Raw genomic sequence first — 14,678 nt, 5'->3', positions numbered from 1 at the left:
TGAAGCGCCAATCAATACACCCATTTCAGAGATTCATAAACTTCAGATCAAGTATTTAAAGGTATTGCCTAAGGGTTCACCATGGCAAAACCAGGTCTTGCACTAGAAGTGTGAAACTTCAAATTCCATGCACATTTGCAGAAATAAGGTTTTCCTCAATAATAAAAAATAATGAGTTACTTTGGTCTAGAACAGAATAAAGATATTTTCATTAGATGATGGTCTAGACATGGTCATAGAATTTCTTAGTAAATGACTGCACTTTGGAACTATTATGCATGAATCATGCCCTTTGTTAATTTGCCGCTTTATCTAACAAAACCTTCTTTAATAAAGTACTATGTGTGGGTTTTTTAATCTAGTTACAGGAAAAAAGTTTCAGAAGAAAAAGAGCAATCTTCCACATATGCCAATAAAGTATTAAGTAGCCTTTGTTATCTGAGATTCACTGAAACAGGTCACTTAAAATGAATATGCTTATAATTAGAACCAAATTTAATAATAAGCTTGGGGAAGATGTTAGATGAAAAGTTTATTGTACATTAATTAAATATATTAGATATCTGTTTTAGAAACTCATTATATTACTTGTAACAAATATCAGATTTTAATGGTAACTATGCACTAACTGTCAGTAAAAACAAAGACTGAGTAAGATTGTAGAATTCAACTATTTTATTCTATATTTAACTTCTTGAGTATAGTTATAAAAAAGGGCGATCTTAAAAAATATTTTAGGGCTCCATCAACTTTCCAAAGGGCCTTCCTCAATTTTGTGATAGACAAGTCATTCTTCCTTGAAGCTCTTGTGTTTGTCATCATTCCCGCCAAATTTCTTTTCTACAGTTGATAACTGATCTAACTCAGACACTCAATCTTTAATTATCAGTAGCTCTGTGTGTGATTGAAACATTTCCCTTATTTGCATTATCTTCAAAACATCCTGCATCTCTCACAAGAATAGCAAATTACACTTTTCAACCACTATGCACTGTATTTGAGTAGCATTGTCAAATCTTTAGCCTAAACTAGCGTGTCTTGTGTTTCAACCAAAGAACTCCCCAAATTTAATATTCCTCTCCAGTGTGTCTTAACAGAAATCTGCTTCTGTTAAAAAGCAAAGCATAGCCCTGGCCGGTTGGCTCAGCGGTAGAGCGTCGGACTGGCGTGCGGGGGGACCCGGGTTCGATTCCCGGCCAGGGCACATAGGAGAAGCGCCCATTTGCTTCTCCACCCCCTCCCTCCTTCCTCTCTGTCTCTCTCTTCCCCTCCCGCAGCAGAGGCTCCATTGGAGCAAAGATGGCCCGGGCTCTGGGGATGGCTCCTTGGCCTCTGCTCCAGGCGCTAGAGTGGCTCTGGTCGCGGCAGAGCGACGCCCCGGAGGGGCAGAGCATCGCCCCCTGGTGGGCAGAGCATCCCGGTCGGGCGCATGCGGGAGTCTGTCTGACTGTCTCTCCCCGTTTCCAGCTTCAGAAAAATACACACACACACACACACACACACAAAAAGCAAAGCATAGCCCTGGCCGGTTGGCTCAGTAGTAGAGCGTCGGCCTGGCGCGCAGGAGTCCCAGGTTCGATTCCAGGCCAGGGCACACAGAAGCGCCCATCTGCTTCTCCACCCCTCCCCCTCTCCTTCCTCTCCGTCTCTCTCTTCTCCTCCCACAGCCAAGGCTCCATTGGAGCAAAGTTGGCCCTGGCGCTGAGGATAGCTCCATGGCCTCTGCCTCAGGCGCTAGAATGGCTCTGGTTGCAACAGAACAATGCCCCAGATGGGCAGAGCATCGCCCTCTGGTGGGCATGCCAGGTGGATCCTGGTTGGGTGCATGCAGGAGTCTATCTGACTGCCTCCCTGTTTCCAACTTCAGAAAAAACAAACAAACAAACAAACAAAAAAAGCAAAGCATAATTTAAAACAGAGAAATAAATAAATAAGCATATTTTAACTAGTCTTTATAGCATTTTATTTTTGGAAAACAGATTTGCACTACTAGCTATGTCTCAAGATCAACTCATAGAATGGCTTATCTCTGAATTACAGAAAAGCCGCGATACAAGAAGGTTTGGGTGATTATGAACATGAGTGATAGATTTGTTATCCTGTTTCAGACTCACTCTCTGAAGAAGAGGAAATTTTAATCTGTTGAATATGGATTCTAAGTCCCTATTTTAGCATTCCCATAATGAAGGTGATTAAAATCTCAAAGAACTATAAGCCAAACGAAAGTGAGTGACAGAACCATCTCTTACCTGGAGCATTGGAATCGTCTGGTTTAACAGGTGGAAAGAATTCATGAAAAGTGGTGACTGATTCATCCACTCTTGAGATTTTTCTCTTAATTCTGCCAGCTGCCTCAGAGTTACATTAGACTTTAAAAAAGAAAAAAAAAAAACAGATCTGGTTCATTAGTATGTTTCCTGTATTTCAAAAGAGTTTTTCAAGGTTGTTTTGTTACATAACTTTAAGAAAAAACTAAAAGATAAAACATTGTTGTCATAAATTTCCCACATGGTCAAAACTTTTTAATTGGCAGCTTTTATAGAATCATAATCATTTATAAAATTCTGAAAATTTTAGGGTTTGCTTCATGTCCAGAGTGAAATTATAGCCTAAATAAAAGCAAGTTTTCTGGATTCTCACAGGTTAATCACTTTACAAATGATACACTTAAATTTACTGCAACAGAAACAGCAAAGTTCAAGGATATAAGAAAATGCACCAACAAATTGGTGGAGATAGATGTTACAGCCATTTTGGAAAGCAATCTGACATTGATCATTAAAATAAAGTGCAATACCCTTTCATGTTAAACATTCATCTCACTGAAATAAAAAGACCACTGTGACCTTGGCCGGTTGGCTCAGTGGTAGAGCGTCGGCCTGGCGTGCAGAAGTCCCGGGGTTCGATTCCCGGCCAGGGCACACAGGAGAAGCGCCCATTTGCTTCTCCACCCCTCCCCCTCTCCTTCCTCTCCGTCTCTCTCTTCCCCTCCCACAGCCAAGGCTTCATTGGAGCAAAGATGGCCCGGGCGCTGGGGATGGCTCTGTGGCCTCTGCCTCAGGCGCTCGAGTGGCTCTGGTCGCAGCATAGCAACGCCCAGGATGGGCAGAGCATCGCCCCCTGGTGGGCAGAGCGTCGCCCCTGGTGGGCGTGCCGGGTGGATCCCGGTCGGGCACATGCGGGAGTCTGTCTGACTGTCTCTCCCCGTTTCCAGCTTCAGAAAAATACAAAAAAAAAAAAAAAAAAAAAAAAAGACCACTGTGTAAAGTTTCATGCATAGGAAGATTTGATGCTGCATTGTTTACATTAGCAAAAATCCAAAGTAAACTCTCAAAATAAAATGAATGCTCACCACTACCACCAACAAGAACAACAAAATAAGTAAGTAAATAAAATGAATGTCCAAGAACTGAGGATTGGCTGAGTAAATTTTATGGTATGAAATGTGAACGAATTAGACTATCCCTCTTGAATTGGAAGAATTTCCACAACGTATTGTTATGTCAGTAAAGCAATACTTAAAAAAGTGTTATAGTATTTTAATAATGCAAACAATGATCAAAGAACTCTGCATATAAATGTATATATACTTTAATATTTTTTAAGGATGAGAGAAATGTGCACAAGTTATAGAGCACATCCCTGAATGATAGCATTCATTACTTTACATGGAAGCAAGAGCAGAATAAGGGGGACAAAAAGAGGAGGTGAGAGCCAAGCAAACTGAAAAATAAGTAAGACTGCATTAGATGGCCCTGATTGGTTGGCTCAGTGGTAGAGCCCAGAGTGTAGAAGTCCCAGGTTTGATTCCCAGTCAAGGTACACAGGTGAAGCACACATCTGCTTCTCTATCCCTCTGCTTCTCGCTTCTCTCTCTCTTCCCCTCCTGCAGCCATGGCTTGATTAGATCAAGTTGGCCCCAGCTGCTGAGGATGGCTACACGGCCTCTGCCTCAGGCGTTAAAAAATGGCTTCAGGCCTGACCTGTGGTGGCGCAGTGGATAAAGCGCTGACCTGGAACGCTGAGGTCACCGGTTCAAAACTCTGGGCTTGCCTGGTCAAGGCACATATGGGAGTTGATGCTTCCTGCTCCTCCCCCCTTCTCTCTCTCTCTCTCTCTCTCTCTCTCTCTCTTCTCTAAAATGAATAAATAAAAATAATTTAAAAATAAATAAAATAAAATAAATTTATAAAAAAAAAAATGGCTTCAGTTGCAACAGAGCAACTACCCTAGATGGGCAGAGCATCACCCCCTACTGGGCTTGCTGGGTGGATCCTGGTTGGGGCACATGTGAAAGTCTGTCTCTGCCTCCCCTCATCTCACTGAATAATAAAAAAAAAAGACTGCACTAGAAAATAAGCACGTAATGACTTCATTTATGCCAAATTAACTAGAAAGTGCATAGTCAATACAGCAAATAAGGTTTTAAACTTCAATGCAATAAAAACAAAGAACATTCTAGAAATCAGTGATGCCCCTGTATCTATTTTTATAGACCAAAAAGTAATTTATATTCAGATAAACTATAGTTTAACAACTAAGTAATGGTAAAACAGAGATTTTTTAGCACTTTTATTCTAGCGTTTTAAAAGTATTAAGTGTATAATTCAAATAATTAAAGACAATTTTTAAAATAAGAGGGAAATGTTATTATGGTTAAATTAGGTAAGTATAGTTACTATTTACAATGTTGTCTTTCTTAACATTTGGTTGTTAAATCATACAACCAAATATGAAGTCAAGAATCTATAATTTAGGAACTGTTTTTGTTTAAATCAGTTCTATAATACTTCAATATTATTTCTTCTTTTAAAGTTAGAAAAGAGCCTGATCTGTGGTGGCGCAGTGGATAAAGCATCGACCTGGAACACTGAGGTTGCCAGTTTGAAACCCTGGGCTTGCCTGGTCAAGGCACATATGGGAGTTGATGCTTCTCCTCCTCCTTCTCCCTTCTTTCTCCCTTCTCCCTTCTCTCTCTCTCTCTCTCTCTCTCTCTCTCTCTCTCTCTCTCTCCTCTCTAGAAATGAATAAATAAAAATCTTAAAAAAAAATAAAGTTAGAAAAGAACTGCAGAAAAAAAATTCTGCTTTGGGAGATAAACTGACAAATCTGAGGTCTTGCTTTAACTAACCTCATTCTCAAGCATCATGTGGTTCATTTCTCTTCAAGGAGTTACCACCTCATCCACCCTGTTTACACATATACAGGACCAAGGTGGAGAATTATTAACAGTTTCAGAAAGCCAATGGCAATAGTAGGTTAGATATAAAGAAGTCTGAGTCAGCTAGTGTAAATTTGAAAGTTGGTTACTTTAAAAATCATTTTAATATGCAAGATAAAGACTTTGATTTATAATGGTCAAACCTTTTCCATTATCGCCTTTGTGACTGGAGTATCTGGTGCATACAAAATCTTTCCCAACAACATAGGTTTCAAGAAAGCCCAGATCACAGGTCCAGCAGGCATGTTAATGATGTCTTTATAAAGGGAGAAGCAAAATGGTGCTGAAAAGAAAACATAATAAAACATTTTAGTGCATATATTTCAAACCTATTTCCTGATGGTAAATTGACAGATTATTATTATCACATCCAGAGATACATACCTTAGCATTATTAACAGATCTACTGGCAAGGAAGGTGTAATTATGACTAACAAATTCTTAGTGTTGTGTTTGAGTGGCTAGACTTTGCAGTAGACCACCTGAGCTCAAATCACAACTCTGATACTTCCAAGTGGGAGGACTGTGGCCAGATTCTGTAGTCTCTTTATGCCTCCTGTCCCCTTACAAAGATGGAGACAGAGTCATGTGCCCCTAACAGAGTTGTTGCAAAGAGTTACATATTAATGTTGACATGTGGTAAGTGCTGTCTACGTGTTTTCTATTTTTACACTTGGAGAAGATTAAGACTTCATTTATTATAAAAGGCTAAGACAAAGTAGACAATGTTGTTAGGTGACTTTATCACTGATTTTGAAGTATACTCACTGGTATGTGTGGGAATTCCATATTTTGCAGCAATTTGCTCTTTAGTTAATTTATAAGTCAAAAAATCTTTGGTGTGGTTGCCCTTTCGCCGCTGGGAAGAGGGCAGCAGGGCAGTTAAATAGTCCGTGGTAATTCCTTGGGAACACAACGCTTGGGAGATGGTCCTGAACGACCCTTGAGCTGCGTTCATCCGGTTGCTTCTGTACATGGCCTGTGAGATCAAAAGCCATGATTTACAAACATTCTATGAACCACAAATGTTACTGAAAACAGTAGGAAAAAAAATCCAATAATACTTAGAATATTCTTATAGTTTTCATAATTTCTTATGGGAAAACACATTTCCCAACTGTAATTGCAGAAGTTAAATTTCACTGATTTAAGTGGCAAAAAAGGTTGCCGGAGGAGAAAAGTTTTCCTATAGGAGATTTTTCTGGCAACGTACTTTATTTGTAACAATGGATTATAACTAATCTCAAACAGAAGTTCATAGGACAAAAGGAAGGTTACTGGGTGACTTTCCTACCTGTGTTAAGGGAACACTTCTGGACAGATGCATTTGCTTCAGGGACCTTATTTTGCTGAGCAGCGGAGGTGTGCCGGAAGCCAGCTGATTGAGAATGCCTTTGAGCTTCATGAAGAGTTCTATCATCTTTTCTACTGGCTTTTGATCTTCCCTAGGGAAAAACACCTGACAGGAACAGAATATAAATAAATGATTTATGTGGAGATACTAGAACCTTCACACATTGTTGGTAAGAATATTAAAAGGCACAGTCACATTGGAAAATATTTTGGAAGTTTATTAAGTGGTGAAACATAAATATACTATACAACCAGCAACTCCAGTCCTAGGTATTTTACCTGAGAGAAATGAAAACATATGTCCGCACAGAGTTTTGAATGTTGATAGCAGCATTACTCATAATAGACAACAGGTGAAAACAATCCAAGTGAATGGATAAAAGACACATCCTTAAACTAGGATATTGTTTGGCAATTTTTAAAAAAATGAAATACTGACACATGTTTCAACATGTGTGAAATTCAAAAACAGAATACAAAGAGGAGAAAAAAACTCACAGAGACCACCATATATTGTATGCTTCAATTTATATGAAAGGTATAAAGAAAGGCAAATCCATAAAGACACAAAATAGAGTAGAGATTGCTGGGCTAGAGGTCAGAGTGAGAAGTGACTGCAAATGGACACAGGTTCCCTTTGGGTTGAAGGAAATGTTCTATAATTATATTGTGGCAAAAGTTGCACAATTTTTCACATTCACTAAAAAAAATCATTGAATTGTACACTTGAGTCAATTTCATGGTATAGAAATAATACTTTAATAAAGTTGCCAAAAGTACATGATTTTAAAAGTCAGAAAGGTAAATACCAATTACATAATCCTTCAGGTATACTATTGCTCAAAAATCACATAATGTGCTCCTTAAAAGCTCTGACCAAAAGCTCAGTGACTTATCACGCTTAAGCATAACCCCATAATGCATTTCTCCTAGAGAAAATAAGTACTGAAAATATTAAAAAATTTTAAAGTCATTTTATTCTCTTATTTATTTATTTATTTATTTATTTATTCAATGAACATTAGCTGAAGGCCTGCTCTGTTCCCAGCACTGAGCAAGGTAATGGGTACACACTGGTGCACAAACTGGCATCCTCTCTCCAATAAGAGAGCTTTGGGGCCCTGGCCGGTTGGCTCAGTGGTAGAGCATCGGCCTGGCATGCAGGAGTCCCGGGTTTGATTCCCAGCCAGGGCACACAGGAGAGGCACCCATCTGCTTCTCCACCTCTCCCCCTCTCCTTCCTCTTTGTCTCTCTCTTCCCCTCCCGCAGCCGAGGCTCCATTGGAGCAAAGATGGCCCGGGCACTGAGGATGGCTCTGCGGCCTCTGCTTCAGGCGCTAGAATGGCTCTGATTGCGGCAGAGCGATGCCCCAGATGGGCAGAGCATTGCCCCCTGGGGGGCATGCCGGGTGGATCCTGGTCAGGCGCATGCGGGAGTCTGTCTGACTGCCTCCCCATTTCCAACCTCAGAAAAATACAAAAAAAAAAAAAAAGAGAGAGAGAGAGAGAGCTTTGGTCTAAGAGGAGGAAGAAATATTAAATAAGTCAACAAAGAAAAGGCTGGGGGATATGAGGAGGTAGACAGGGTTTAGCTAAGAAATCAAAGGAGATCTTTCCAAGATAGAACCCCCAAAAAGAGAAAGAACAAATTATAGAAACAACAAGGAGAGGAAGGCTATAGTCAGAGGGGGAAATGTGTGAGGTCCATCAGAAAGGAAACCTCTGGTCGCACCCAAGGAAAAAACAATCCACCAATAGGAGCACGAGATTTAGTTGTAAAGATACCACAGAGACATAGCACAGCTGCTAGCTGCCATCAGATCTTCCTAAATTAGAATAAAAACTCTAGGCATCCCTATGTTGATATAAAACAAATTGATCAATGTTGAAGTTTTTTTATTACTTTTGTTTGCAATGCCTCAAAGAATTAGGTATGGTCTTAAGCTTGTCAAAGGCACATGTTTAATTACTAGACTCAACAAGAATTACTTATCTGCTTTGCAGAGGCATTATAAAAGAAACATTAAAATTTTGGGTGAACAAAATTAATAATATCACTTCATATGCATTTGACGTTATAGTTTATGTAAAGTAACCATTTGTTTAGTTAGGTGATATTTTCTGAATTCCTCTGTGAGTCAGACACTGTTCTTGGCATTTGAGATGTTTCAGTGCACTAAGAGAACCTATGGAACTTATATCTCAGTGGGGGTAGACAGAAAATAAATAATTAAAATAAATATTAAATAAGAGACACAGTATTATCCTGGAAGGTCAATAGAAAACAAATAGAGAAGAGTAAGGGAAGGAGGTTTGAAAGTGAAGTTGGTGAGGTTGGTTGCATCTACCGGTGTGGACAGAGTAGGTCTTATTGAGGTCAACACTGAGTAATACAAATAACCCTGTCGTCATGTGAAGGGTGCGTCACTCAGTGGAGCCACAGGGCAGCCCTGGGCCTGGGAGTAGTAGCCAAGTAGGAAACAGAATTTTAGAGATGGAAAGGGGTTGTGCAGATCATGTGGCCCTTGTAGGATCTGAGTATTTACTCAAATAAAATGGGGAGCCACTGGAAGTCATTGAGCAGAGAGCTGACATAATGTGACTCGGTTTTAAAAGGATCACTCCGGCTGCTTAGGGACGGTGGGGCAGAGAGTGTGGCAAGCGTGGAGGCTGGGAGCTCATGGCAGAAATACAGGTGTGGGACAGTGATCACTCAGAAAAGGATTACTTATAAGTAGTCTTAAAATGTTTTCATCCCTTTGTTACATTTCAACAATATAAGCCAGCCGTGTTGCTTTTAGTTTTTCTAACAAAAGAGAGACACGTTTTTATCAGTGTTTTCAATAACACGAAAATATTTTTGACCTACTCTAGATTTGGATGAACAGAGAGCTTAATTTTCTTATGTTTATTTGTTTCTTTTAGTTTTTTTTAAATTAAATAAGTACTTATATAAGCATCTACTTATTGTAAGATGGCGTTATTGAGGACGTTACTAAGCCCTTATGATGGCCACTCATTTTGTTCTACTGGATAACTAATGGTAGCCTTTATCTAACTTGATAAAGGAAACACAAAACTGTTTTTGAAAACATATCAGAAATCCCTTATTCCCTTACTTGAAAAAAATAACTTGGTTCTGATCTTTATTTTTGTCTTACCAAATTAATACTTATTCACTGTAAAAAATTATCAAAGCATTTGTTCTTCGCACATTAGTATAATATATATTAAATTTAATTCCTAGTCTTGAATATACAAACTGAGAATTAATGAGGTAATAATATTCATTTCCTTATCTATAAATGTGCATATTTGCCAGGAATGATCTCTAAGGTTCCATTTCACTGTAAAGTAAAACTATAATTCTACAGACTACAGAACTGGATTTCATTCCTTATAGTATCAGAGAGCATACACATGTAATAAAATATTTTTATACTAAAGTATAAGTGTAAAAATAATCCAGGAACAGCAACTTGCCCTGTATGTGAAGTTGTAAATGTCTAAGTAGTGCAGAAGAGTGAGTCCGATGAGGTAGGACCGACGGGATCTCTCTGGAAAAGGCAGGCTGCAGAATTCCTTCACGGCATCTTCCGCTTTGGGACTGGTTCCATTAGCATCACAAGAATGCAACCAGAAGACACGAGAAATGATCTGCAAGTTAGAAGAAGAGAAATATGATAGCTATGAATCCTTTGAAAACTGTCCACTTTGAGAAGTTGTTCTTATACTCAAACTTTATTTTTAAAAAACATGACATTATCTTCAAAATCAAATACTTATTTAAAGCATTTTAAAAATTTTTCAATAAAGATCTTATTTATTCATTATAGAGAGGGGAGAGAGAGAGATAGAGAGAGAGAGAGAGAGAGAGAAGGGGGAGGAGCAGAAAGCATCAACTCCCATATGTGCCTTGACCAGGCAAGCCCAGGGTTTTGAACCGGCGACTTCAGCATTTCCAGGTTGACGCTTTATCCTCTGCGCCACCACAGGTCAGGCAAAATACTCTTCTATTTTAATTTTATTTTTTTAAGACTTTATTCATTTTAGAGAGGAGAGAAGGAGGAGAGAGAGAGAGAGAGAGAGAGAGAGAAGAGAGTAGGGGCAGGGAGCATCAACTCCCATATGTGCCTTGACCAGGTAATCCCAGGGTTTTGAACCGGTGACCTCAGCATTCCAGGTTGACACTTTATCCACTGCACCACCACAGGTCAGGCTAAAGCATTAATTACTATCAAGAAAATTATAGCAAGCCCGGAGTTCACTGGAAGGCTGAAGGAATAAGATGGGAAAAGAGACAGAGAGGGGTCTATGATGATTTCTTGCATAACACCTGGGTGAATGATGGCACCAAGAAAAATAATTGGTTTTGAGTAAGTTTGGGAAAAAATATTAACTTAAGACTCATGCTGCCTTTAAAACTTAACCTTAGTTTATTCTAATTGCATTTTACTTTTATACCTATTCAAAGTTATAATCTCGTACAATGAACACCTGGGTTCAGAGATGAAAGGCAGAGAAAAAAAGCCCAGAATCTCACAGTAACGTGAATCGACCTGGACAGTAATGCTGGTGTGAAAAGTGAGGCATTAGGATGAGAAGAAAGATGTCATCGCTACTGCCACCAAGGTGAAAGAAAGAGAAAAGTGGATGAAATTCCAGGTCATAGGCGCTTTTCTCTCTTCCCTTTGGCAAACAGTAGGAGAGTATGCTCTCCACTGAGGTGCTTTAATTTGTGAAAATGAAGCTGCTCTTTGAGAAGCCAAATACATGATGGCTGGCATTAGATCTCAGGCTCAAATGAGCAAAAGGTGAGATCAAAAGGAAAAGGCGATGAGTATTATTTGTTAGAACGAAAGGAAAGAAATGAAGGCGAAGCAGTTTTAATTTTTGTATTGGGGAACCAATTAACGTGGCACAAGTAAACACATACTTCCGAAGACAGCCTTGAAAGTATGAAAAAACTTTATCCAATAGTGGAGAATGGCGGGGCTGCGCTTAGAAATGACACGCTCTGTCACATGTAAGTTTTGAATGGATGAGGCCTTAAGCTCTGCAGCTCTTTGGGAAAATTCCTATGACACTTCCAGACAATGGACTTTAAAAAGGGATAAAAGGTTAGAGATTTCAAGTAGAAAATCTTATTATCAGCCTATGAGAAAATGACATTATTCATTTTCACACCCAAGAAAAGAAATGTTCACGACACCCCACAAACTTACACAAACTTCCTTTGACCATATCTATGCTATATATACTGTGTCTTGTCTTGGTACTTTTAAAAAGTAAAAATTCATGTTTATTTTTATTGTTTCAACAAAGTATTATATGAATAGTCTCTCTCTGTTTTTGTCCCCTAATTATGGTACTGAAACTTTTTTTGATTTCATCAGAAATTTGTGATGTAAATTTACCTCTGACAATGTGCTTGTGAGTGAATATAAGTAACTGATAGCACAGCCTATTTAGGAAAACCAGCAGGGGATAAAGAGAAGGAGAGGACTCAGGGGCAAGAAGAAGGAAAGGAAGACTGGAGGGAAAGGAACAGAAAGATAATATTCTTGCTTTGGGATTTTTCTTTTGCCTTCAGTTAAGATTTAGGCCTCTTGCTTTATCACTGGCATGGAAAATTCACCAGAGTGGTATTTAACCACTCAGTATTTTACTGATAAGGGCTCAAGAAATATTAAGTGCTCTTTAGACTTTTACAAACTGGACGTCAGTACAGACACTCTCCCCACCTCCGCTCTGTTATCAGGGATGGGAATGGCCAGCAAACTGTCGATACTCCTATTGGACATTCCGGTCACTCTCCTCAGTTCTTCCTTCAGCCCTTCGACATTTTTAAACATTTTGATTAACTGACCTGCAAGAAAAAAATTTACGTGTTGATTATTTTGTAATTTCTTAAGTCATACTAACACAGAGAAACCAGACTGAAACGGGTATTCCATCTATGCCTGTGTCAGAAAGAGATGTCTCCCAGCTTTGGCAAACCGTGCATCTTTAGGACATATTTCTGTCTGAATTAGACTTGTTTTTATTACAATATCATTAATGCAAGGTAACACATTGCTCTGTGTTATAAATTTTCCTTAGAAGTCTACAACTCAAGGTTCATTCAAAGAAAATATGGTTTCCTCACATAGTCTGATCACATAATGCACTCAATATGTATCTCTCCATTTGATTTAAAACATCACACAAATTCAAACTGCTTTTTAACTTCGGATCATATCATACTGTCAATTTAGGGCAAGGTTTGCTAAATCCACACCACAAGCCCGCAGGGCACAGGGCAATTTCCCTTCACTTTGCCCAGCATGCTACAGTTTATAAAGGTTTCCATGATCATTATCTCACTCTTAAATAGAATGTGTTTAACTTCATACTCTTTCAGGGCCATGATTATAATTATTATATATCTGGGTCATTTAATGCATCATATTTTTACTTTATTTTGACGGAGGGTGATCTCCGTTGTGTAAATGCCTTTTGACTTCTTTATGAAGGACTCCTCATGCAAATGCACTGTCTTTATTTTTGGACTTAGTGCCCTTCTGATTTTGTGGCTGCCTGTTGTCCAAGATTCTGAATGCCTTTCTGGCCAGTATTGAGGTATTATGCAAAGAAGAAGCATAATGCTGATGTACCATGCTCCGAATACTAATAGGAGGTTCCGAATTGAGATTTCTGTAGAGAGCAGTGCATCTATTTTATTTTTTAAATCATATTGTTCTCACAGAAGTAAATCAATTCCATTCTAGCTTTCTCAATGAACTATCTGATGCACTTTAATGTAACAGAGAAACAAAAGGTAAATGGTCTAACTAGCTCAATGTTTGAAGATGTTTTTGCTGTGAAATCAAATTTTCCTGTTTTCATTCTCTGCTAGCTTTCTGTGTTTTCAATTTAGATGAGTAACCATATTTGAAAGCTTCAGGTTTCTGATTTGTAAGAGCAGATTCAAAGCAGATTTTGTTGGGAACTTCAAACCAGCCTTTCTTAAACTGTAGCCTGAGAATCACACGCAATTCTAATAAGACAGCATTTAAAACAGGGATGGGGACACACCTGGTTTTTCAGAAGTGTCTGCACTGTTATTGACATGCAGTGTGGCCTCTATGACCGGTATTAATCGTGTGATATTTTCCAAGTAATTCATCTGCAATGCCTGTTCTAGAAACCTGCAACAGAATAGAAGAAATTGACTGAGGCATTTCAGTAACGGGGAGAAGGGATTTCACCAAGGTGGAAGACAATAAAAAACTTACTGATCCACATTTAAATTAATTTGGATTGGATCCCCAGTAAGCAAATCCTTCAGTTTCTTAGATATGATGTCGCCGTACAGTAAGCCTGTTGCTATCTCGGTGCCAAGCTCGGCCGCTTCCAGGAGCTGCACGTGAAACGCACTCTCTTCACACAGGTTTCTGAAGTTCATATTAGAGAGTGGGCACAGTTTCTCTACTGAATCGAAAGTTTCAGGGTCACAAAGAAGTTCGGTCAAGTGTCGAAGCTGCGACACCTTTCCAGAAGAGGGAAAGAGATACATAGATCAATCAGTTACGTTATTTTAAATGTTAGTGGTTGATATTAGGCAACCAAAATTGATTTATTTAAAAACAAAATTTCGCAAATGCTTAGTAAGTTGGCATTTAGCAACAGTTTTACCACTAAGCACTATTTTCTATCATGTGAGCTCATTGTTCTCTTAAGAATTTTATAAAACTTTTGGAACTATCAACCTATCTTTCCCAACTGTACTCATATCTTATAGATTGATAGTTTTAAAACATGTCATTTAGTTTTATCCATTTAAATTACAAATGCTTAAATTAATTTTATATTTTAGTTTTAGTTTAAATCATGGATTAAAGAGAGAAAGTAAAGCAAGTTTGGTTTTGAACTTCAAAAAAGTCTTTTTTCCCATACCTATAAGAATGGCTACTATTTTTTTTTAATTCCTAAAACAAAACAAAAACAAAAACAGAAAATAACAAGTGTTGGCAAGGATATGGAGAATACAATAGAATACTTGTGCTTTGTTGGTGGGAAAGTAAAATAATGAAGCCACTATGGAAAACAATATAGCTGTTCC

General features: G+C 38.6%; 2 protein-coding genes across 2 annotated transcripts in view; both read right to left on the bottom strand.

Annotated features, from left to right (window-relative positions):
- FN1 (fibronectin 1) overlaps positions 1-14,678 on the bottom strand; it is a 351,744-nt gene that overhangs the window by 152 nt on the left and 336,914 nt on the right. The window lies entirely within an intron of this gene.
- The window catches only part of ABCA12 (ATP binding cassette subfamily A member 12), a 181,127-nt gene that overhangs the window by 69,333 nt on the left and 97,116 nt on the right, over positions 1-14,678 (bottom strand). The window contains exons 12-19 of the mRNA XM_066279669.1: positions 13,852-14,105; positions 13,652-13,764; positions 12,319-12,443; positions 10,058-10,231; positions 6,516-6,680; positions 5,990-6,200; positions 5,365-5,504; positions 2,250-2,369 (exon numbers count right to left, since the gene is read on the bottom strand). Coding sequence (XP_066135766.1) covers positions 2,250-2,369; positions 5,365-5,504; positions 5,990-6,200; positions 6,516-6,680; positions 10,058-10,231; positions 12,319-12,443; positions 13,652-13,764; positions 13,852-14,105 — 1,302 coding nt within the window. The remainder of the gene's footprint in view (positions 1-2,249; positions 2,370-5,364; positions 5,505-5,989; positions 6,201-6,515; positions 6,681-10,057; positions 10,232-12,318; positions 12,444-13,651; positions 13,765-13,851; positions 14,106-14,678) is intronic.

The sequence above is a fragment of the Saccopteryx bilineata genome, chromosome 5 (assembly GCF_036850765.1).
Source record: "Saccopteryx bilineata isolate mSacBil1 chromosome 5, mSacBil1_pri_phased_curated, whole genome shotgun sequence".
Lineage (NCBI taxonomy): Eukaryota > Metazoa > Chordata > Mammalia > Chiroptera > Emballonuridae > Saccopteryx > Saccopteryx bilineata.
This window is presented reverse-complemented; position numbering and strand designations above follow the sequence as displayed.